The sequence below is a fragment of the Prorops nasuta genome, unplaced genomic scaffold, assembly GCF_024137725.1.
Source record: "Prorops nasuta isolate Cenicafe-Biocafe unplaced genomic scaffold, Cenicafe_Pnas_1.2 PNAS00017, whole genome shotgun sequence".
Classification (NCBI taxonomy): domain Eukaryota; kingdom Metazoa; phylum Arthropoda; class Insecta; order Hymenoptera; family Bethylidae; genus Prorops; species Prorops nasuta.
In genome coordinates this window covers 2,097,538-2,124,575 of record NW_027116814.1, presented here as the reverse complement: position 1 = coordinate 2,124,575, position 27,038 = coordinate 2,097,538, and the positions used below count along the sequence as shown (strand labels likewise).

General features: G+C 35.0%; 1 protein-coding gene across 1 annotated transcript in view; it reads left to right on the top strand.

Annotated features, from left to right (window-relative positions):
• trol (terribly reduced optic lobes) overlaps positions 1-27,038 on the top strand; it is a 668,955-nt gene that overhangs the window by 34,578 nt on the left and 607,339 nt on the right. The window contains exons 3-9 of the mRNA XM_066737443.1: positions 314-393; positions 5,657-5,822; positions 5,915-6,083; positions 6,199-6,372; positions 7,107-7,249; positions 7,637-7,810; positions 9,103-9,219. Coding sequence (XP_066593540.1) covers positions 314-393; positions 5,657-5,822; positions 5,915-6,083; positions 6,199-6,372; positions 7,107-7,249; positions 7,637-7,810; positions 9,103-9,219 — 1,023 coding nt within the window. The remainder of the gene's footprint in view (positions 1-313; positions 394-5,656; positions 5,823-5,914; positions 6,084-6,198; positions 6,373-7,106; positions 7,250-7,636; positions 7,811-9,102; positions 9,220-27,038) is intronic.

The window sequence follows — 27,038 nt, the reverse complement described above, 5'->3', positions numbered from 1 at the left end:
GATCTTGTAATATCTTTTATACCATGAGGAGTGTATTTCCAAAAAATTAATAAACTTGACGATTCGTATATTTGCAATTATTAAACAATTTCAATTCGTTTTATTTTAATTATTTATAAAACCTTAATGCATATTTGCAAAATGGAAATCTTTACACATACCTAATAATGAGTGAAAGCTAATGTTGGTTTTCTTATTTGTATTCTCGAGCGAGCTTCAAGGTGGTGCAACCCTTTAACTAATTATTATACAAAACTTGCGCGTTGCACCACTCGTCAACTTTTTCTATTTTTTCTTGTTTTTCCCCCTGTAGGAACGACGGAAAGCGATAACGCAACTGAAAGATCGAAAAGAGTCGAACGCCAAAGTGGGGAGGAGAACAATGAGATTGAAGTACGTAAAATATATACTATATATATATGTATATTTATACAGGGTTAGGACGTTATACACTAATATAATTAAATTACTTTTTAATATAATAGTCATTGTAAAATGATTAGATGTATAGAAATTGCAAAAGAAATTTGGCTGTCTAGATTTTTTCATATCGTATCAATAATAATTTAGAATATTATTGGCACATTATTATTTAACAATAAAATTTGCATTGCTTAATACTTGTGATAGTGCTTAGAAATTTTAATGGTTAAAATATTTGGAAATACTTTCTGCTACTATCTGCAATTACAAACATAATTTTATGAAATTTGCAATGGTATAGGATAGTATTGTATGCGATGAAAATATCTTAGGGATTTAGAAACACATACACGCTGTTGACTTGTTAAGTGTGTTGTAAAGTGGTTACTTTAAGATGGTTCAAGCTTATCATTTTATATTAAGTGGAGGCCCTAAAGGGGGAAATCAAAATCTATTCAACTAAATTTATTTATTTAACGTAAAATACTTTGAAACTTATTATATTATTCGTAATGTAGGAAAATAATTGTTGAACCAAATAAATGGTAAATTAACTTATGGTGATGAAGAACAAATTAACCACTTTTTTATTTTACTACTTTCGAGTTCTTCCTTATTTAAGGGGGGAAATACATGTAAAACATTTGCTTTTCAGGATTTTTCAGAAATTATTCGACAAATTAATTTGTAATTTTGCATGATTATTTTTTATCACATAAAAACCAAACTTATTTTTTTCTACTTTTAATATTTATTATTAATGGAGCAATGGTATCTTAAACTGGATACTAAAAGAATCACCGCGCAGTGTGAAAGTCGATAGAATCATCCGAGACACAGATCTAACGAAACGTGTTCATTAAATTATGCAAATAAGCTTCGTGCAAATCTAAAACAATAAAAAATTCAAAAATTGTGTGTGTAAAATTATATATTTTTTTTTAAAGTCATGTTTTTTGCATAAATTATGGTTAATAACTTTTTAATAGTGTTAAGAAATTGATATTGAAGAGGTTCATGCAAAGGCGTATTAGTTAAGGAGCAATCCTTAAAATTCTTAGCGAAATCGATTCAATAGTTTTTGAGTTATCGTGCACGACGCAAAAAAATAGCATTTTAAGTCAAATACGCTTAAAGATAATGTCTTAAATATGTGCGCGCTGCACTTTCATTTCTAATTGAAGAATAATACGGAAACAAATCTAAAATCATTTTGAGAGTTACATAATCGTATTTTAGAGATAATTTCCTATCATATTAACGAAAGAAAAATGGTAAAAAAAATTGTTCACTTGTGTTTCTCCCATTATAAGAATTACGCTTTAGATACGTGTGCGTTCTGGACACTCATTCCTACTCGAAAATTATATAAAAATAGATCTAAAATAATTTTGGGAGTTTTGTGTAATCGTTTTCTGGACATATTTTCCTATCATATTGCTGAAAAAAATGTTTACATGAATTTCCCCCCTTAATCTCTATAACTTACTGATTTTATTATACTAGCTTTTTATACGTAGAAAAAGTTATAGTATTTTTTTTTGTAACAAACTATATTTTTACATTCTAATACGATACGTCTCTTAAAAATATACAAGGTGTGACGAAATTACCGTTTTTTTTAAACTGGAGATTGGGGTGGAAACCTGAGTGCAAATTTCAAATTTCGTTCAAATCGATTGAGGGATTGAGATATTCTCATTTTAATATCTTCTTTTTTTTTTTAATTTTTCCGAACGATTTTGATAGGAAAATGCAGATTGAAGAAAGCAGAGAAAAAAGTGACGACGAACGTATCGCGAATCAGAAAGAATTAGCCATCGCATAATTTTACATTTGCTATTTAGTCTATAACTTGCTTATTAAATTAAAATCAGGTTTAAATTACTTCATTCCATTAAAATCCCAAAATAAATCAGTAGAAAATTAAAAGTACTATTATTAATTAAAGTTATAAAAAAAGTGAGTCGACATAATGGAAAGTACCAAAAACGATGATGTAAATGGCAAACTAAAATGTAAATAGTTAATGCATGAAAGCATGCTCTCATTACTGATTCTGTAGAATGATTTATAATCAATGTGCATTAATGATGTAGAAAATGAAAGTTAGCGATTTAATGGTTACGCGATTCCTTCAAGCCTTAGATATGAAAAACGACACTTAAGACGGATTCTTTGATGGATCTCTCTAACAAAATCACTTTTATCACCTTAACATTTGTAAATTCAAAAAATTACTATTAACCTATATTTTCTATATCAACATTGGTTTCTTTGACAAAAATGAAGTAAAATGAAGAGAGAAACAGAGAAAATGAATAACCAGTAATTACAGTTTTGATGAATGTTTATTTGCCCCCTTTAATCATATCAAAGAAATCAGGGTTAATAGAAAACGTATAGGTCAATAATGATTTTTTTAACTTACAAATGTTTAAAAATGATGAAAGTAATAATAATTGTGTTAGGGAAATCCATCAAGGAAACCATTAAAATTTTGTTTGAAATCTTTCATTTGAAGCAAGTGCATAACATTTAAACAGGTAAGTTTCATTTTATGTATCATCAATACATTGGTTTTATATCACTTTTCAGCTTCAGTAATAAGAGTGTGCTTTCGTGTTTTATTTATGTACATTTTAGTTTGCTCTTTATACATCATAACTTCTGATACTTTCCACTGTGTCAATTCATTTGTTTTTATGAATTCATTTAATGAGAGTTGTTTCATTTCTTTATTAATTTAGTTCGAAATCCTAATGGAAATAATTTATTTAAACCTGATTTTAATTTAATAACCAAGTATAGAAATAAATAATAAATGTAAAATCATGCAATGGCTAATTCTTCCTTCTTCGTTGTACGTTCATCGTAACTTGTTTCTTTACTTTCTTCAATCTGTACTTTCATATTAAAATCGTTCAAAAAAGGTGAAAAAAAGGAGATATTAAAATAGGAATAATTTTTTAACTCTTCAATCGATTTGAACGAAATTTAAAATTTGCACTCAGGTTGTCACACCCAACCTCCAGTTTCAAGAAACGGCGGTCATTTTGCTACACCCTGTACATTGAAAGTGATATTTTATGAGCTCTTTTAATTAACGGTTTTCTCAACGACCTTAAAATTTATTTACAGATTTAGAAACTTAAAGTACAATGAACATTTTTATAAAATTTTTACAATATATTTTTATAAAACGTCGCGTAAAGTAGTTTATGCATTAGGTACAGAATGAACTAGTCAGATATGTTTTAAATTTTAAATAAAACTTATTTTTATAATTGAATAAATAATACTGAGAAATGTCAAATGATAGTTGGAACACAGAGTATAATAGAAAATATTTCACTTTTGTATTTACATGAAATGTCTTTTTGTTTTTTTGATTTCTTAATTATCTTTATAATTTCTTTTTTCTTAAAAAAAAACGTCTGATTTTAATCTTTGAGTGGTGTCATTAATTGCGAGAAAACTCTACAAATTTGCCACAAATTGGTTTTTTTATTTATTTATGTAGCAATTACGGAGTAATATAATTTTTTCTCATATAATAAGAATCCTTATTTTTGTTTATTAAAACTCTGACTTGCATATACGTATCCATATCTGACCCTCTGGTCATAAACGACCTCTTTTTCTGTTGCGTATAAATTACATTTATTTAATTTTTCTACATTTCTTCATATTTTTTGACATACTTAAAATTCAGTTTTGACAAATCTAGCCATCTATTTTATTAAAGTAGTATTTAACAAATATATAAAAATATTTAGAAGTAACAAAATTTAATTTTATCGTTATAACATACATATTAGTGTTTGGGGTCTTAAATGGACAATGTGCTAGCTATCTCATATAACCAACGTGTGTAACTAAAGGTTAATCAGTGCTTTAAGAAATTGATTCGGTGAATTTTTAGGGTATACATTTTCACTGCTAATATAACATCTTAAAAATTAAAATTGAGCGAAAATAAACGTTTATCATTGCTTTAAAAATTAATTCAGTGAATTTGTGGGGTGTTTACACCATTAATATGACACCTAAAAAATTAAAATGGATCCAAAAATAAATATGTTTCAAGAAGGAAATCAAATTAAAAAGATTATTGAGAAACGACAGCTAATAAAATGTCATTTCGTGCTAATATAAAATTGCAATGATTCGTTCTACTTGTACTCTAGCTATTACTCGATGTTTCAGCATTATTTGTTCAATTATAAAGTCGGATTTTATTTATCTCAAATGTAAAACATGTCGATTGAGCACAATCCGAATCCATTGCACGAACTACCTTGAGCAACGTTAAGCTAAACATTAAAGTGCATGTTTATTAAGGAGCAATTAAGTCTTAGGTTCAAATATTACCGACACTGCAGAGGTGTATGAAATGGAATTTTTATTACACAAGTTTATATAAAAAATACAGTGAATAGATTTACAGTAAACTGAGAATATGTGTCAGTGTACATGTATATTATTAACGCTACCCTATAGTTCAATTTTGCATTTTCTGTGAATATTTTATTTATAATTGTACTGTTACACATATTGACATTTTACTGTCATTGTGTTGGTATTCCACAGATCTATATATGATATTAAGCTATTATAAAATTTCACATAGTATGTTTGCAGTATATACCTCGAGTATGATTTGAATTTCTCTAAATTTTACGTATGCTAATATTACAAGACAGCTAGAGTAATATTTGGTATAATTTATATGGAAAAAGTTAAACAGTCAAAAGAGAGAGAGAGAGAGAGAGACTGAACCTTTTGTTCTCCTCGGTTGTGTAGCAAAAGTATCAAAGCAAAGTCAGCATCTGATTATACGAATCTAAGGTTACTATTGTTATTATTGCAATATTTAGTATAATTCATTTATGGGTGTTTCACGTAAGACGCCCCAACTCATAGATACAAAATGTAGCGTATCAATTTAACTGTAAGAAATATTCAATTTTTGCATTGGACCTTTTCGTCGAAACCTCTTATTATTTGCTTTTAAAAAGGTCATATGACAAAATTGAATATCTCTTATACTTAAAGGGATACGCGTCACTTTTATATCCATGCTCTGGAGCGTCTTACTCGAAACACTCTGTATAATTTTAAGTAGTTAAAGAAGAGTAAACTTTTCTCACTGCTTATAACAAACGTGTTAAAAAAAAGTCAATAGCTAATGATAAAAAACCGGGGTTAAAATAGTTACAATCTGTTGTAGGATGAACCTGACATCGGAAAGACAAGCGAAGCTCACTTTGCGTCGCCAAGTTACGGGAACTCCGACGATGAGGATCTGGCTGGATCCGGAGAGATCGAAGGTAGCGCCACGGAAACGGACTTGATCCGACCTGTAACGGAAAGTCAAAAAATCGGAGGCGAGCCACGTGAGTACCTATAAACACACCGATACATGTATACAAACGAGGAATACATCCAAAGGAGGAAAAGTCACCCAGAAAAAAATATTTTCCCTTAGGATTCTACCGGATAACTTTGATAGTCGGCGAGCCTTTCAGAAAAGAGTACGAGGACAGAAGCAGTCCGGAGTATCGCGAACTCAGTGGTAACCTGACCCACGCACTGGAGGAGCTGTACAATCAGCACATTCCTAATCACAATCATTTGGCCTATGTGGTCATGATATCGTAAGTGGTGATCATCCGATCAATTATACACATATACCGCCTAAGAAGAGGTATTTGATTTAATCGACTTTCATCCATCACACTCTCTTCCCTCATGCTTTTATTTTTCTACCAGGCCCACCAACGACAAATTCGCCTCTCAAGTCAGTCTGGACATTGGCTCAACATTCACCAACGAACGCGAAGTGCGTGCAGTACTGGAAGAACAGCTGCAGTACCACCTATTGGGCAACATCCAAGTGCGTCCCGAAGGATTCACCTTCAGGAATTCCCAAGGTACCTCATCCATGCACCAAGTCTTTTAGCAACTCTGTACTAATGTTAGTCCTGCAACAAATGATGGATTACCACGTTTCAAACGGAACACTCGATCGATAAGTTGGAAGTCCGTGAATACCTGAAGAAATACACGTGCAACTGATGGGAGAATCATCGACCTCTCTCGCGAGGAAGCATTGAAGCACGAGAATTATATGCTTCTATAAATATATGTGTGTATATATATACATAAGCTATTTCTATGAATGTGTGCATATATAGGAGAGAGGATATAGTGCTGGATCAGCATCAGTGACTAAGTTCCTCAGCAGCCAACTTTTCACTCGTATCATATATATATATATATATATATATATATATATATATGTTATAGCATCCCAGCACGTAAGAAAATAGAAAACGTGTCGATCTCTTATCACGTTCTCTTGCTGCTATGTATATATATATATATATATATTGATAAATAGCGATCAATGAACCATTCATCCGGTTTATAACAATATCACAGATTTTCATCATCAAAGACTATACGGGAATAGACTCGCACTCTCGCGACCTTCAACTTTCAATGTCGTTTTAATAGGTCACGCGTGCTTTTCTTATTTTGTTTATTTTTATTGAAATTTTTATTATTATTATTTCCTCTTTTATTTATCTTAAATCCATCAACTTTATAATTTCATCCTCTTTTCTTTCATTATTATTTTGTCTTTTTTGTTCTTTTCTCGATGTACACGAAGCGAGGGAGGCCGACGACTGTGACTTGTCCATCGAATTGAAGTGTAAAGATGGTACTTGTATCCCATTAGAGTATCGTTGCGATGGTCATCGACAGTGTAACGACGGGAGCGACGAGCTCGATTGTCCTACAGGATTTCCGGAACACCGTAAGTTTATTTGCCTAAGAAAAATAGAAAAAGAAAGAATGAGTAAGAAAAAAGAAATCTTGATTAAGAGGATGATAGAACCTGCGAAATATTCTCCTTATTTTCTTTATTGTTTCCGGATCCCATTTTACACAATGTCCGTCTCCCTTCGTACTCTACGAAAATCAAACGAAATTCCAATGCTCTACGTCCATATATATATATATATATATATATATATATATATGTATATGCATCCTCGGTTGGAATGAAATACCGAATGGGACTACGACGACAAACGACACGATAAATTAGGTGGCGAAGTGGCGAACGGGCCGAAAGGCTATGCGGCTAACGAGACCACTCGAGAAGAAGATGAGGAATCAACGTTTCCCCTGGAAACTCCAGATCTGGACGATTACGAGGAGGAAACTGCGACTCCGAGGCCACCGGCTAACAAATGTCGCGCGGATGACGTTGTTCGATGTTCCGATGGCAGTCGTTATATTTGCTCTATTCAGAAATGCGACGGTACACCCGATTGCGATGATGCGAGCGATGAACATAACTGTCCTCATCCAGGTTAGACACTCGGTCGATCAAGATCGATCGATAAGTCATTCATTGTAAACAGAGACTTTGTGGCAGTGCTCATTAATCCAACATAATTCGATCATCGTATTTTATTAGCCTTTTCTAACCGACCTTTTATAATGCAAGTATAATACATGGAAAGAATTATTGAGCTATTATTGAAAAAATGATTTTTTGTCACTAAACAGCACTAAGTGACTTAAAACATCTTTTACGCGTCTTTCAGTCAATTGGATCATTAAAAGACGACTATAAGGCAACTTTTAGTCAAGTGTACTGAATGGGTTTGATTATATTAGCTTCTTAATTAAAGGCATACTCTTTTAATTTGATGAATATTTTTATCAAATATTTTTCTGATTGTTTAAATATTCTCAGTATATCATTAGAACGTTCCGAGGATATCAGCACGTTTGCAGTGGACGTGCTGAGGATCTTCTCTGGATATTGTGTGCTATCAGGGCTCCTGGCTAACAAATAATTGCTTGAGATTTGATTAGAAGTTATATGCCTACTTTTTCACTAATATTAGCTAATATTTATCTCATCGTGTAGTTTACATAGTATGTGTAACATATAAAGCGATAATAATCATTATTTATATAGCTATATATAGATTGCTTTGCTAATGTCTGTCTTAAGGAGGTTCTATCAGTAAATTCGTATCGTACCAGCTAGACAATCTTCAAATTAGAGTAAGAGATTTCTTTTGCGAATTGACTAATTAATAATGAAATGTGTAGAAAAATAATTGACAACAAGAGAAAATTATATGTATGACAAACACACACATTAATTATCCATTCCTCATGAGTTTTGTATCGATGGCTTGTGAAAAAGAAAAATTGTTTTATTATTACGCTAACAAGTAACTAATCTTACTTTTCCGGCAATCAAATTTTTCGTAAATCATTTCTTTCAAAGTCTTTAAACTTTTGTTATAAACTTAATTGTATATTTTTTAAATCTATAGATAAAGCTTCATTTCCCATAATGTGATGTGTTAAATAAACGTGTTTTAAAATGCTCGTAACTTTCCTTATATAGACAATTGATCTCCAAGAAATTTTAACTGAATAAATCTTGGGATAAAAAACCTAAAAAATGAATTTCATTAAAATCATAATTGTAAAACTTTTATCGATAGTACCTCTTTAATACCAATGAGTGATTTATAACAAATTTCTGTGGAAGATTTCGACAGGAGCCGATACGAAGTTGCTCAATTTTGTATAATTTTACTTGTAAGTCGTATTAAAATCTATTTTGTTCTTCTTCAGGGTGCAGTTCAGGGGAATTCGCTTGTGACGTTTCAAGGTGTATTTTGGAGTATCAACGGTGCAACTTTGTACAAGACTGTCAAGATGGAAGTGACGAGCATGATTGTAATTATCCTGGTAAGTTTTTTCAAAAGAGTAAATATTTTATAAAAAAACATTCGTTTCTGTTTTACCTACGATCGCGCCATTTCGAGCTTAAAACACAAAGTCGTGTTTCTATGAGTGTGGGTGTGTTAATTATTATTATTTTTGTTGTTTATAAGTAAATTGCATAATTCCAAATAAGACAGAATACTTTAACATTTATTCGAGTAGAAATTTTCAGAATGAATTTTTCTCCAATATTCCGTTGCGCCCCCTACACATGGGAATCGTCGGTTTGTGAGATTTCTGTATTATCGAACGTTGTTAAAGCAGAGGAAAGAGAGAACAGGAGAGGGAGGAAGAGAGAGAATATGATGGATACCGATCGACAAAAAAAATGTGCGGGAACTGTATTATTGACTGTCGAGGAAGAAATTCTTCGTTTGTTGATATGCTTTCCCTCTCTCTCTCTCTCTCTCTCTCTCTCTCTCTCTCTCTCTTTCTCTCTCACTCTCACAGGAGATGGGTGTTTCGATCGGTAATTCATCGGGAATGACAAACACAAATTTCCTGGAATCGTTGCGTTACATTTTATGAAATTCTTAACGGATATGAATGGTTTGCGAATCACCGGTCGTTTATAGACTGCAGGTATTGTGGTGTGAAAAAGCATTATATATAGTACATTCTGATTAATAAAATAGATAGGTGGTCGTAAAAGGGGGGAGGGGGTATTGGCCGAAGAAAAGACTTTTAATATAGGAAAAAAGAGAAAGAGGTCAGGTGGAAGGTGAACAAAGCGAAATCTGGAAGCGTCTTGATGAATATTCAAATTTCGAGGAGTTTTTCGCGCGCACCCCTGCAACCTGGCAAACTCTTCTTCCCAGACAAGAGGAGGATCATCGTGATCAACAAGCCGGAAGTGGAGCCAATGTATTCCGCAGCACACTACATGCTCGATTATCCTCCATGAATTTTTTACCAATCTAGCATCTAAAAATTTATAACAATGCTGTAATTGTTGCAATGTAAAATGTATTTGTGCGAAACTCTTCGGGGAGGACATTTGATGCTGAATGAGATTATATAGAATTGCGCAATTCTCCGATAGTTACCAATACAAGGCAAACATTACACAAATAAAAATGAAATTCTTACCAATTCCGCATTATAAAATTGACAATAATAACACATTAATTATTGCAATGCAAAATATATTCTTGCGAGACTCTTCGGGGTGGACGGATGATGCGGAATGAGAGTTGATAGGATTACGCAATTCTCTGATAGTGACTAATACAAGGCAAACTTTATATAAATAGAAGTGAAAATCGTACCGATCCAGCACTTGAAAATTTTCATAAAAATACATTAATTATTGCAAGTCAATTAAATTTATGCAACATTATTCTCTGAAGGGACCGGTGATGCGGGATGAGACTGAATCGAATTGGGCAATTACGAGGCAAACTTTACTTAAATAAAAGTGAACATCTTACTAATCCAGCAGTTAATAATTCACAATAATATTTTAATCATCGCGATGCAAAATATATTTTTGCGAGACTCTTTTGGATAGGACGTATGATGCAGAACCAGAGTGAATCGAATTGCGCGATTCTCCGATAGTGACTAATAAACGATAAATTTGCATAAATAAAAATGAAAGTCTTACCAATGCAGCACCTAAAAATTCACAATAATAAAATTTCAATTATTCCAATGCAAAATGCATTAATGCGATATTCTCTGAAGATGACCAATGACGCGGAACGAGAATAAATCAAATTGCGCAATCCTCCGATAGTGACTAATACGAGGCAAACTTTCCTGCACAAATAAAAACTAAAAATCTTAGATAATTTTGGAATCGTCTTTGTCATTGTTTCCTCGAATGGAAAAATGACTCGTTAGGCATCTCGTGAGCGGTGGATAAATAGATATAGATATGACTGGATATATACGTGTAATAATAAACATGTGTGCGTAGAGGAAAACGCGATGTCTCGTGTCAGAGAGTTTCGATGTAGAGTTTGCGACTGTTCATCGTTGGGCCATTTGTCGCATTATCTCTTAAGTAGTATATATATACCTTTAGCTGGAAGTTGGGCCAACATTTATACCGGCATAAGCACATCCTATATATATATATAGACATTGGAAAACGTCATACTTGCCGGTTGAATAATGCTGAAAAGGAAAGGTTGCTCGACGTTTGTCGTGGCAGTGCCTAGCGTGCCCTTCCATTTGCTCGTTACCTATATATATATATACTGTTTATACCTTTTTTTCTCGCAGCGAAGGTTTAAAAGCTCGTGTTTTTATTAGAAGAACGGCAAATTGCTCCTATATCGCTATGAAATAAATTTCGTCTCTTTTGCCCAGGTCAGAGCGAGGGGAGATTTAATCCTGAGATTTTTTTACGACCCAACCGAGCAGAGATTGATTTAAGGTGGCGCGAGCGATTATTGCAAAACTTACGATTCACCCGAGCAGCTCGCGGAGTTTTGATAAAATTGCTGAGAAATTTAGACACCGTAAGACTTACCTTATATATATATATATACACACTATAGTTACGTCGCTAGGCCAAGGGGGAGGAAATAATAGCTCCCGAGCAAAGTGGACTAAGGTCGAGCAGAAAAAGAGCAAGTGTATATCATTCCGAAAGAGCTGGTGCAACTGCGAGGAGCTCGGAGAATGGGTGCCCCTAGCAAATACTCCACACGGACGCTCGAATACTTGAATATTGATTAAGCATGCACATCACGATTGCTGGGAGCTACTAGAGGGGAGCCGGTAAAGGGAGTCATGCGTGTCCATGAATCTTGCTACGTACGGGAGATCCCACGAACGTCTCACAAACGTTCCAGAAACGTTCCACGAAGATTCGACCTCGTCTTCTCTTTGTCTTTGTCCGTAAGGGTAAGACTCTCCGCTAATTCATCGATAACCTTCTATATATATATATATATATATAAACCAAGAATACAATCGACAAGGAGATGGAATAATTTTGCGATAAATCGAGGCTCGTGCATAGGTGAACGTGCGTTGCAGTTGCCTGGCAATTGGCGTGTGTGTAGAAAGACGAGCATTTTCGATCCTATCAACGACCCATCGATGTTACGCTTGGAGCGGTGATGCGGCCTGGCCCGTCCAGCGTGGTGTGTGTGTATATATAGGGGGGGGGGGGGGGGGGGGGGGGGTCCGTGTTTGCGTGAAACCACGCGAGCCAGCCCCAATAGCCTCGTCCCATGCATCCCCATTTCGTTTGGTTGCGCGATCCCATCTGACGCGACGCGACGTGCCAAAGACACGTTGCGATACACGAGTCCATCGGCCGGCGCGGCGGCTCCCAGCGTGCACTGTATATGTATATATTGTAGTGTAGCCCTTTCCCGCGCATATCAAGCTGTGTATGTGTGCGTGCACACGTGCACCTTTAACCTAACACGAAACTGGATCATCCCTTGAAAAATTCAATATTTCGATGGAAATTACATCGAAACGACCATGATGGATACAAGTGCATTTTTGTGGCTGTGTATGTGTGTTGATGTAGCGTATCGGTGTAGGGGTGTGGAGGTGGAAATTTTGAAAGATTTTTGGGATTTTTTTTTTATGTTTTAGAGACGAGTTGTTGGGTTAGTTTTTTCGTATTTATCGAATCAATTTTTGCGCAATGGATTTTTTATTCTCCTTGGAAATTATTAAACTTTGAGAAAAGTTGTTTATACTTTTTTTGTTGGTGTTATGGGATCTGGGAGAAAAGTCTTAAATATTTTTATGGTTATTTTTGTTTACCGAGTTGCATAATAATTTATGAGGAATCTTTGTTTAATCGTGTTCTTACGCAGCTTGGAGAATATTGATAATATCGTAAAAGTTTATAAGACTTTTTTGCTCGATTTTGACGCTTTTATCTAGAGATTTCGATTTTGCGCCCTTAAATCGCTTACCTCGCGTAATTAGATGCATGTATGTATGTTTTATGCAAGGGTGAATGATGTTTACGTATATACAGGATTTTCATACCCCCCCCCCCCCCCCCTATCACTACTTTGGAAGTAATAAACTTGCAGAATAAAAAAAGAAAAGCCTTTTAAAATTTTTAAAGTGTATATATATATTTCGAAATGATAGAAGGAGCTTTAGTGTAACTCCATATATATATAAATAACAGCCAATAGAAATAATTCTTCGAGACCTATTATCGATTTCGTCGAAAGGACGCAATGCAGTGATTCCATTACCATTGATTCCATCGATCAACATAATTATATATTTATTTATAAACCAAAAAATACACATTTTCTTGCAACCACATAAACTGAATTAATTTACAAATTGTATACCACACACTTCAGTTATAAATATATGTACTATATATATTCTCAGTTATACAATTTATGAAATCCAAATCTAAGTTTGCTTTTAGAAAAAAATCTCGAAATTTTTGGAAAAATTAGGGTTTTGTAATTATGAATTCGAAACACACACACATATATATATATATATATATATAAATGTTAACGATATAGCCAGGTTTTTCAATGCAACGAGGAAAATAAGATTAAAGCAGCGGCAATCGCGCTCGGGTCGCTTTTTAGAATTCATTTTCGGGTCGTTTTCATCTGGAAAGGTCGTGGATGAGCGCAGGGGGCGAGCCCAGTGGCAGATTGGTAGGCGGTACCGGTGTACACCGCGCGCGACAATTTCTACGTCTGAAAATCATCGGAACACTCGCACAGCTGTACTCGCGCTATTTGCGAACGGCCATTACACGTATTTCACCCCCCTCCTTTCCCTCCTCCCCCCCCCCTCACTTTCCTACATTTACAACCGCATATTATCCGTTCGAAGCTTTTTTGTAATTTACGGGAAACAATGGCCCGCCGCCAACCCGCCCACCTTGCGATCTAGCTTATACACACACACACAATCCCACTAATATAGTATATATATATATATATATATTTATATTAGCGTTGAAGTTAAAAATGATGTTTTTTCATTTTTACCCCCTCCCTTCTGGCGTTTGAATAAAAAAAAATTATTCTTCATAGATTTAGGCTCTGATAAATATTTTTAAAACTATTGGCGAGTCATTTACTTTTTTTGGTTTAAGTAAGAAAGGTTTTTTAAAGAGATTTAATTTTTTTTTTTTTTTTGTCAATGTGTGCTTAATTTTAAACTTTTAAAAACCACGTGTATATGTTGAGTATGGGTGGTAGTATTTGTGGAAAATTCGAGCAAATTTTTTAGCGCATTCGGAATGTTTGGAACACCATTGAAATTGTGACTCAAATGTTCTGTATACATTCAGCTTCAAATAACTCGCAAGTGACTGGATTAGGGTGATTCAGTTGTTCTGTATCTACTGTACTGGTCAGACGTGTCTCAAATTTGAAATTAACAGATATTTGGTATATAATTGAACGAAGATGCTGAAATACCAAATTATATTCTAAACACGATGTAAAAAACATATTTTATTACTTGCATTTTTTTTATTCTTAATTTTTTCTAAAAAAAGCTTTATTTTTTTTCGATTTTAATTTTGGAAGAATAGTTTTGGTCGTTAAAATACACTATTAACATTCATGAAATATTTGTTTTATTATTTGCAGAAATCTAAAAAAAGAAATATGATATTTTCCCATTTAACTCATTCTAAATTTATTATTGAAAGAAAATAATAGATTTGGAAGCACATTGAGCATTATTTTAAGAAATTGAATTGATGAATCTGTAAAGTATATTTTGATGATTGAATTGGTTCTACTAAAAATAATAAACTTTTATAGGCAAAATTGAGTTTAAGAAGAAGGGGGAAAAAGTGCTGGTAATAAAATGACATTCGAAGCAAAGATAAACGTTAAATATATCTTCTTTATATTGTTTTTAGATTATTATTTTTATTTCAGTATATATATATATATATATATATATATATATCACTTACACACATTTATTCTAAAATATGTGAAATCTTTGTTTATTTCACATTTAAAGCATGTCTGACTAGCGAAGTAGATACAGTGCAATGCAGCCACCTTAAATGAACAAATGGAAGCAGAGTTTTGGAAATCTCTTCAGATAAGTTACAAGAATATGCAATAAAAGATAGGGGTTTATATTAAAAAATCTAAATTGATCTTTATATGTCCTTCTGGACGCTTCCCAAGGATCAACCAACACAGCAACTGACAAATTTTTAAATGTACTATGAATTATTCCTAACAATTTTTTTCTTAATATTTAAAATTTCCAAACGTTTTCCTCACCCTATATATACTCTTAGTTTAATAAACTGAATCAATATATAGCTCACAGGCTGCAATTTTTGGCACAACAACGATTTCAGAGCTTAGAAATATTAATTTTTTAAAAATTATTAATTTCACATAACTATAAGTTAAATTATCTACAAATAATTAATACTGTACAACTTTTCACATTAGCATTTATATAGCAGTATTATGATACGATAGTACGTAAACTTGACATAATTATGACGAATGATCAATATCTTTATGATCCACCTATGCGTTTTACCAAAGAGTCACAGAATCGGCGTTAAGCGAAAATTACAAGTTATGTTGGCAACAATTTTATGTAAAATTGGAACAAATGAAATAAAGATTATTAGAGACAAGGTTTAACTGAAATTTATAGATTTTTGAGTCGTGCCCTTATTGTAGTCGATGAGTGACACGTGTATAATATTATATATAAAAAAGTACTTGTGGTATTTTTTTATAACATACCATGTGGTAAACTGTTATAATTATAATATATAGAGTACACAATACTAAAAGTTTGAAACAATGTCTGGTAAGGAATGAAGGAATTTTGCTCATTAATGCACATGGCCAACTCATAAGCTCGAGCACTTCGGAAGCAATTTGAAATAGGACGTTAGCCGTAATTATGCAAGAATATGGCAAAATCCTGATTTTTGCAATTTTTACACAATTATTATTTAAACAAATTAAGCAAAATTCAATTTTTCGAAAATCTGATAGCGAAATTGGATTCTACGTCGACAATTACAAAAGAAGTGTTTTCTAATTTCATTATTATATAATTTGCTAACTAATAATAACGTTATAAATAATTAGTGTAATGGATCAACTGCACATGTATAGGTATAGACGTCGATATCTTGGAATTAATTAAAAATTTTGAATTTCATAATCTGTTAGCATAATTAAAAAATATATTCAATTTTCGATTGTAAAGAAAATTCAGGTACCAACGTCTATATGTGTGTAATTGGTCCATTAAATTAATTGTTTATAACGTTATTATTAGTTAACAAATCACATAATCATGGAATTAACACACAATTCTTTTACAATTTTCGACGTAGAATCCATTTTCCCTGTCAGATTTTCGGTAAAGTGAGTTTTGCTTAATTTGTTTAAACAATGGTTGTTTAAACAAATTAAGAAATTTAGGGCTAATGTCCTATTTTAACAATCCTTCCGTAGTGCTGGGATTTATAGGTTGGCCTTGGGTATTAATGGGTAAAAAGCCAGGATTTCTATAATGCAATCAGGAATCAGTTTGTTTCGCGTTGCATCGGACGATCGGGTTTCAGGTACACTATACTCGACGAGGACTGTGCAAAAGTCGTAATTACGCTTAAATAATTAAGAAAATATTGAATCTAGACTCTGAAGATGGATCGAGTTTTTTTATAGATAGAACATGTTACAGCATACAATTAAAATATATACAATATACAAATTTTGAAACAATGTCTATAGTAAGAAATGACGTAATTAAAAATAAGAATTTTTTCAATCCAATCTCGAATCAGTTTGATTTCGCGTTGCATCGGACGATCGGGTACCAGGTACACTATACTCGAGACGTGGACTATGCAAAAGGCGTAATTACGCTTGGATAAGGGAATATTGGAGCGAGAGGGAAGTTTAAAGGAGAGGGGGGGGGGGTGGGGGGGGTGACGTGAGTCGGATGGATACTCTTCGAAAGGGCTCGTGGCGACGATCGAGTTGAAAAAGTCCATTAGTATGAAAATGTGATATAAGATGGGTTTGAATAAACATGTACTCGTTTCTCTCTTAGTTAGTCGCGCTTATGTATATCTTGTATCTCGCTATACATATATATATATATATATATATACATACACATATACATCAGAGATGCAAAGAAAGAACTCTTCTTCTTCCTCTTCAGCATTATACCAAGCATGACTAATCCGCGCTACCCGATGGAACCAATTTTTTATTCGCACGTGAAAATACTGAAGATAATTTGCCGGAAGAAAAATGGTTGAAATTATAATATTTTTCTCCCCTCGTGCAGCAACTTTTTCCCCACTCGTGTCTCTCGTAGCTGAAGCCAAACGAGCATCGGCCACGAGGAACGTGTCTATAAACTTATTTTATCGAAACTTTTATAATACACGAACCCCCCTCCCCCCTCTCACAGGCCCATTTACACCAGACCCATTAAGGAATGAAAGTTTGACCCATCACGCAGCTGCATCTGAAAGTCCCTGGATTAATTTCACTCGGTTGGTTAGCGAGTAATCTATATAGTCCAGTTCGCGTATAGAGCGAGCGTTACATTAAAAATGCGCTCGTCGTGCAAAACCGAGAAAACATCTCACGTGAGAGTTGCGTTTCCCCTTAATCAGCTTCTCTCGGACGATAATGAGACTGCGTTGGGGCGATACGATAAATTTTGCCTTGTGTCGTGGAGGCACAGAAACGTTAAGAAAACTCTTGGCTATTTATTATAATTGCGAGGATAAAAAAATAATATCAAGATGTGGGTTATGTATACATATATATATATATATATGTTGGAGATGATAGGTTGGCAAGCGATTGGTTAGGGAAATATAGTTAGAAATATATAGACTATTGTGGAGTGTAGCGGGAATATGTTGAGAAATACGAGTAAGTGTTAGGTACAACGATATGTAAACAAATCGAAGTTAGTAACGTAAAGTGGGATAGTAAATAAACAAGACGTAGGAAAGGGAGGGGGAGGAGGGGGGGTAATATTCTGGGGCAGTCAAGTGACAGCTTCGTGATAGGGAGAACGGAAAACTTCAGAATTTGGGCAGAAGAAGGGAAAATGAACTGCTCTCCAATATATACAGGGTGTAACGAAACGACCGCCTTTTCTCGTAACTGGAGGTTCGGGGTGACAAACTGAGTGCACGTGTAAAATTTTGCTCGAATCGTTCAAGGGGTTTAAAAGTTATTTACATTTTAAAATCTCCCTTTTTCAGTCCTTTTCGAACGACTTTGACTGCACAATGGAAAGTGGAGAAAGTGAAAAAACAATTGATGAACACCCCAATAGAATGTAAAAATTATCGATCGCGCGCGATAATACTTTTCTATTTATTCCATTAATCTGGCTATCAGATCAATTTTAAAAATAGCAAAATCCTTTTCATTACATTTCCAATTCAATTCAGTACAATTATCATTGACTGAATTTATGGAAAGAGCGAGAAGACGCAATGAAAAGGAAAGTATCAGAAACTAAGATGTCGCGCGAACGCACTGATAATTTAATAGGAAACGCATGAGGGCATTCTCTTTCTACTAACGAAGCTAAAGAGAATGATTCAAAATCAATACATTGATGATAGAGAAAACTAAACTTACCCATTTAATGTTCTCCAAGTTCTTTTACATCGAAGTTTTCGAAAAAGCTTCAAACTGGCTCTTCGATGATTTCCAGAAAGCACACTATCACTGTTTTTGCATTTAAGCACTCGTGAATTTAAATAAATTAGGTATTAACCTGCGTTTCTTCAAAACATTGGTTAATTTGACACTTTTGAACTGTTTGAAGTAGGCTGATTAAGAGTAGTCGAAACGAATTACTTATTATTTTTCCTCTCTGTGTCTCTCACTTTCTCTCCTTCTCTTCAGCATACTTCAAACAGTTCAAAAGTGTCAAATTAACCGGTGTTTTGAAGAAAGGTAGGTTAATATTTAATTTGCTTAAATTCGCGAGTTTTTAAATGCAAAATCAGTGATAGTGTGCTTTCTGGAAATCATCGAGGAGCCAGTTTAAAGCTTTCTTAAAAACTTTGATGTAAAAGAACTTGGAGAACATTAAGCGGGTAAGTTTAGTTTTCTCTATCATCAATGTATTGATTTTGAATCATTCTCTTTAGCTTCGTTAGTAGAAAGAGAATGCCCTCATGCGTTTCCTATTAAATTATCAGTGCGTTCGCGCGACATCTTAGTTTCTGATACTTTCCTTTTCATTGCGTCTTCTCGCTCTTTCCATAAATTCAGTCAATGATAATTGTACTGAATTGAATTGGAAATGTAATGAAAAGGATTTTGCTATTTTTAAAATTAATCTGATAGCCAGATTAAAGGAATAAATAGCAAAAGTATTATCGCGCGCGATCGACAACTTTTACATTCTATTGGGGTGTTCATCAATTGTTTTTTCACTTTCTTCACTTTCCATTGTGCAATCAAAGTCGTTCGAAAAGGACCGAAAAAGGGTGATTTTTAAATGTAAATAACTTTTAAACCTCTTGAACAATTCGAACGAAATTTTACACGTGCACTCAGTTTGTCACCCCGAACCTCCAGTTACGAGAAAAGTCGGTCGTTTCGTTACACCCTGTATAGGATGAGGCTCTTATTCTTCCTAGAATATAAATACAGAAAGACGAGTATCTCCTTAACTATAAAAGATACACAATTTTTGCATAGGGACTTTTCGAAGCCTTTTGTTATTTGCTTTTGGAAAGGTCATATGCAAAAATGGAATATCTCTTATATTTAAAGAGATACGCGTCTTTTTGTATCAATGTAATGGGACGGTTTAAGGTGGTTCGAGTGCCAAAGAAATTTTTTCAGAATTATTTAAAACTTTAAAGAACCGTTATTTAGGCATAGAGGAATAATCTACTAAAATTTGGAATGACGTTACCCATGATATAAGTAAGAAATAATTATTTGAAATTGGCACTTTTAACGTGTAGCCTAATGGGCGATCAACACATTTTGAAAAAATTTATGATGTCTCGTATTGCAATGACTGCACAAAGCAAGAAAAAACTGTAGTAACATATTTTAAATTATAAGCAATTTTTAAACACCGAAAATGTGTATATTATCGATAATAATCTCCTATTATTACTCGTAAAAAATAAAAAATCTCGTACTTGTCTATATTCTGCATAGAAATGTGGAAACTACTCAAATCACATGCGTATTTCTCTTAATATAATTCTTTCCAACAGATTAATAAAAATGAATAAAAATAACACTTAAATTATTTATTTTTTACAAATCGATTTTCTATCATAACCAGAATAAGTACTACCTTCAATTTTGTAACTACCAATAGCTCTATTTGACTAGAGAGTCGTGCTTGAACCACTTTAAGTGCTTCACCCTGTATATATATCTAATAAAAAAAAAGCAAAATAGAATCAATTCTCGCCTCATCGCAAAGCATTGTAGAAAATTAAAAATTTCCTTGTACGAATGTGGGGGGGGGGGGGGGGGTTGAGAGAGAGAAGATTGAAAGTTAGCATCGCGCGTCGCGTCGGGTCGGGTGCGAGGCCGACGTGGCACGAGCAGTGGCGAAAATTGCCGAGCGGTTAAAGCGCGCGAAAGGCTCTGCCCGTAGTCCGTTATCCGCAAACGCGTGGTGCTGCTGCTGGTTGCTCTTGCCATTACATTAATCGAGCCGAGGGTGCAGAGCAGAGCGGAGCGGAATAGAACGGAGAACTGATCGCTCTGCTGCTCTCGTGATCCTTATATATATATATATATATATAGCACACTAGTAAAGTAGCGCAAAATTCTGCTTCGTTCCCGATAAATTTATGAATATCAAATATTGCTGTAGATATTTTTTTATTGTTTTTGTTGTTATTGCTCCTTCTCTATCTCTCTCTTGCTCTCTGCTCTTCGGTGGAACCAGTGAATTTCTTCGAAATTTTACATTCGAAAGAAACTATGGGTTATCGCGAATTTCATTTTTTTGTGTTTCGAAGATCCCAATTGGAGTTTGAGTTAGTTAAATAACGCGAGAGTGTGCCAGAAACTCGATATTGTACTATGTAAAGTTCTCTCTCTCTCTCTATATATATATATGTATGTATATATATATATCTCCTTACAGCTTTCGCAATACGAGCTTATCGGTTATGTCTAATTTGCGCGATAAGAGAATCTCGCAGCCTCGCAATACCCAGGAATATCCGCAGAGCTTACCAGAGATTTGTCCTTCGCTGGAATATTATACCTTGAAGAGTTTGGCGAAAAAGTGAGAAAACACCAGTGAAATTGAAGAGATAGTTTTCGTATATACGTAAAAAACAAAAGCGTGCGTAAAATTCCGCGAGTAAACCAAGTGTGTCGATGAGTAACGCGATGAATTTTACCTCGTGATTTGATTCGATGGTGCGTGAATCGAAAAGAATTTAACGAGTGTGATTGGTGACAAAACACTGGTTACATATATATATATATATATATATATATAGTTTATTATTCGGTTATTGAAATTTTTGTAAAGGAAAGCTGGTACAATTTTTTATAGTGCGGAAAAAATTACCACATATATATATATATATATAGTTTTGTTTTTGTTAATAAAAAAAAAGATTGACTAGTCGAGCTGTCGCGTGGCTGCGTGACGCGCCGAGGCATGGCGCTTCGAGCGGCGGGCGGCACAGCAAGGAAGAGAGAAGAAAAAAGAAATTTAAAGTAGCTTAGTGCCTTCTCCTCCTCCTCCTCCTCCTCCTCCCACGTTTTCTCTCTCGTCCTCGTCGTAGTCGTCGTTGACAGTGCTGGTGGGGCTCTTCCGTCTCTCTGCTCTGCTCTGCTCTGGAAGTAGCGTTAGTAGCGTAGTAGTCGGCCGGCTCGCTCTTCGATCAGGCCACGCGACTACCCAGTTCTATATATATATATATATATATATATAGATACCAGTTAGTACCAGAGTACCAGTTTTTCACTTTGAATTTGCGATTTTAACGTCAGGTTCGGGTAAAAAGCTCGCCAAACACTTTTGTGATTCTCTCCCCCCCCCCCCTCCATTTTCTTCTGAAACTCGTGTAAACAGTTTTTTTTAATCGACTTTGCGAACGTCAGGTTCGGGCAAGAAGTTCGACGAACACTTTTGTGTGATTCTCCTCCCCTTCATTTTTTTCTTAACGCTAAACCTGTCGAGGATTTTTTTTACACGCGTGTTTACATTTGAGAATGTCAATTTGACCGGCAAATGGTAGCTTTAGTGTTAAAATATGGTAAACATTTGGTTTTTTTTTAGTGTTTTTTTTACTCTTTCATCAGGTTCGAGTAAGAAGTTTGTTAAACGCTTTGTGATTATCTTCCCTTAATGTTTTTTCTTTTTTCTTAAAATAGTGTAAATTTTCGTTTTTGTTTTTTTTTTTATAGTTTTTCCGACTTTTCCATCAGGCTCGGATAAGAAGACGTTCGTCATCACTTTCGTGCTTTTCTGTCCTCCTTCGTTGTCTTAAACTCGTGTAAACAATTTTTTTTCTAATCCCCTTCCGACACTTCGATCAGGTTCGGGTAAGAAGACGTTCGCCAAAACTTGTACTTTTTTCTCCCACATTTTTTTCTTAAAACAGTGTAAACATTCGGTTTTTTCTATTGTTTTTCCAACACTTTGATCAGGTTCGGGTATGAAAACGTTCATCATCACTTTTGTGCTTTTTTCTTCCTTTTTTTTTCTTAAAATAGTGTAAAAATTCGGGTTTTTCCGAACACTTAAAATCAGGTTCGGGTAAGAAAACGTTCATCATCACTTTCGTGTTTTCGTTTCCCTCGTTTTCTTTTCAAAATTATGTAAACATTCGGTTTTTTTTCTAATGGTGATTGTTTCTCGTGCTTTGTGGTATTCGATTATTTATACATACATGTATAGATTTATAATTTTATTTTGCGGGAATATCACAGTGCGGGCTTTTGGCGAAAAAGGCGGGAAAGAAGAATTTAATTCGATAGGGGCGTCCACGTATAGCGCAGACTCCAGAATCCACCACTTGACATTTATTCGTCCTACGCTTCTGCAGGGATTTTTCTAGAGGCTTCTATTTATATAAATAAGTAGAATGATAGATTTTTGGTCAATTGGGAAAAATTTGCTCGGTGGTCCAACGGTTGGTGAAAAATTTCTAATTCTCTCGATTTCAGTATTTTCCACAGAGTGCGTGAAATTCTTGCGGGGAAAATTCTGACGCGGCCCCAACGCGATATACACGGTCCAACGTCCGATAGAAAAACATCGTGGCTTGTTTAAACGTTAAAACGATGTTCTGCATTGTGTGCTTTTTTGCTTGACTTTGTGGGTGAAAAATCAAATTTATTCATCTTACATAAATAAGTAAATCGATAGATTTTCCATCATTTTCTACAAATTTCCTCGGCTTTGGTCATTTTCACCATACTCTCGCAGGTCTTCCGCATCGCGCGTGAAATTCTTATGGGGAAAACAGGAAAATTCTGACGCGATTCTAACGCGAACGTAGGAACCGGCTCGATGGAAAAGCAAGGTTGCGCGTTAAATGTTAAAATGACGTTTCGCAGTGTGCTCTGTTGTTCGGTTGGTTAGGGGTTGTAGGTGGGGGGGGGGGGGTGAAAGGTAAAAAGGGGGGTAAAAGGAGAGAAAGAAGTAAAATTGCGGGAGGTGCGAGGGGTGGTTGCTCGGAAGCGAAGCCAGCCACAACGGTGGTTGAAACGTACTGGTGCGGCTGGGTGGAGGGGGGGGGGGGGGGGGGGGTAGGGCTATTCAGAAAATAATTAAAAATAATTGAAAAACACAGCGGGTCGCAACACCCGAGCCGTATTGTGCGCGGCATCGGGCGAGCACAATTTTCTTGCCTCGGCCTCGCCTGGCGCAAAATCCGCCTTAATCTACGAAACAAAAAACCGAATTGTTGCCAAAGATGGAAAAAGGTTCGCCACGGCTAACGAGAACTCGCAGTGAAAGCTCGTACTGATAGAATACCGCCAAAGAGTGAGTTAAGGGGGGGGGGGGGAGGGGACGATAGGCCGAGAGAGTGGTAATGGCCAAAACAAAATAAAACCGAAAAAGAAACGTACAAAGAAAACTGAAAATGACTTTTCAATCTAATTTACCGCTATTTTCCGTTAAAAACTCTCGATCGAACACTCTTCTGGTCGTTTTATATTTTCCAATTGTGCGTATACCTATCCACCTACCACCAGTAGGATATTACAATACTCGTCACCAGCGATCGAGATACAACTTTCTCCCTTTCTCACTTTTTCGTTATTTCTCCTCGGAAAATAGTTGCTATATATATATATATAATATAGGAGAGTTTTATTGTCGCGAGGAAAAAAACCAATGATAAATTCGATTGCGAAACGTACGTTATACCTGATGTGTCTGTGTGTACGAATTGGAGGTATATTGAAAGAGAGAGAGGAGAGAGAGAGAGAGAGAGAGAGAGAGAGAGAGAATGGAGGGTGGGGAATTAAAGTGAAAACCTGTGTCTATATATATATATATATATATATATATATATAAAATACAGAAAAATCATCAAATTTGTTCTGGATGGACAATAAGGAAGGTTGCGAGGAATCATCGGTGAATTTCAAGATTGACGAGAAGGACTGAGGATCACTCTTTGCTTGGGTGGACGAGGGGGGTGGGGGAAATAGGCGTGACGCTCGGTCGGGCATATCCGATCGTTTGCAGGATTTAACCCAGGGCTACCTATACACATATATATATATATATATTATAATATCATAAGAGCACCGTAAGAGGAGAGAGGCCCCGTGGCAAATGAGACGGTGACTCCGAACTCTGAAGAAGGCGGAAGTAAAATGACAGGTTCGACCTGCGAGAGATTGTTCGTGATTGTGGTACTTGTGGGAGTCCTGGCACAGACGAGCCTCGCGCAAACACAAGCAACCAGACTGCATCGAGCACGCAACAGAGGTAAATACTTCATTCCTTCCCCCTTATTTTTCTCATCTATGTATTCTATTTCTTTTGTTATATATGTTTGTGCAATTGCACAAATCTTTTGGTGCGGTTACTGATTTTTTTTCCTGGGCCAAACACCCTCTTGTAGCTATACGTTTTGTGGATTTATTTGTATAGATATTATAGAATACATATATGTATATATATTTAAACAGAGGTAAATACCTTATTCCTTGCCTCTTATTTATCTCATTCATTCATTTTATTTAGATACACACACACATATATATATATAACAGCAAATCTTAGTCTTGTTAGTCGTTTATTTTCCCAAGTCGAACATCCTTTTTGAGATACAGTTTGTTTCATCCAAGTATATATAGTGTTTTGCGTAAGACGCCCCAGAGCATGGATACAAAATGGACGCGTATCTCTTTAAGTGTAAGAGATATTCAATTTTTTCTTATAACCTTATTGAAAGCGAATAATAAGAGGTTTCGAAAAGGTCCTATGTAAAAATTGAATATCTCTTGTAGTTAAAGAGATACGCGTCATTTTGTATCCATGCTCTGGGGCGTCTTACGCAAATCACCTTGTATATATATGCACTACAGAGAGAAAAAACATGGATATCAAAACAAAAGTAAATACATCGTTCCACCCCTCATATTTATCTCATGGATGCATTTAAAATTTTTATATACTTACACAATTGCAAATCTTAGTGCCATCACTCTCATACATTTCCTGAGCTAAAAACTCTCTTCAGGGTACAGCTCCTGAAACCAACTACATATACATATAAATACTACAAAACACACACATATATCCAACTTGTAAACTCCGTTAAACGAATCAATCGAAGATGTTATCTACGAGCAATTATTTATGAAAATGAGCGCTTTATTTACGAAGGCTCGCGTCTAATAGGAGTCATTAAAATTCATTAGATTCGAAGCGATGACGATGACGGTGGCGCGGCACGTCGATCCGGTGAGATAAGCGCGTGGCCTGGCGAATTCCAACGAGACAGCAACGATATTTATCGTCGCTCGCTCGTTCGTTGGGGATGGAATGGGACAGCTGGCCAATATATATATATATATACACAACACACTGCACGCGTTGCGTTATACGCAGAGCGAAAAAGAAAAATTGCTTCTGGAAGGTTACGGGGGGCAAATGTGGTGCGGTGCACGGGCTACGCGCGCCGTAAGGCGTAATCGTGCGCGCCACGAGGCCGGACACGAACTTTTAATTAACACCCAGAGATTACTCCGTACTGAGCCCCCCCCCACCCCACCCACCACTACCGGCGAGAAATGTAACTGCGAGCTCGGAAACTTTCCGCCTTTTACGACATTATTAAAAATAACTTTCCATCTAATAACTTTTCCAACCGTTTGGTTGTTCTCTCTTTTTCTATGTGTGTGTGTGTAGATGCAGATACCAATACCGTGTCTTATCAGCATTACCAGTTGTACGCGTGTACGGACGATGGTAAACTCGCTCCGGTTCGCAAGGAATTTGCGTTGGGGACCGATTGTGTTTGAGACTGTATTTCCTTTATTTTTGTGGAGAAAGGGGAGATGGAGATTATTGTTGTTTTGGTGTTGGAGGAAGGATTGTTTGATCATTTGTATTTATTTGTTTATATCAAATTTTGGTTATTTCTATTTTTTTTTTTTTTTTTTTTTTTATAAAAATAATTTCAGCGTGTATTCTCCTTTTTTTTGTAGGGAAAAGGAAGTTGGAGATTATCGTTGTTCTTGTGTTGGAGGAAAGATTGTTTGATAATTTATATTTATTCCTTCATCAAATTTTAGTTATTTTTATTATTGTCTTTTTTTTATGAAATTAGTTTCAGCCTGTATCCTATT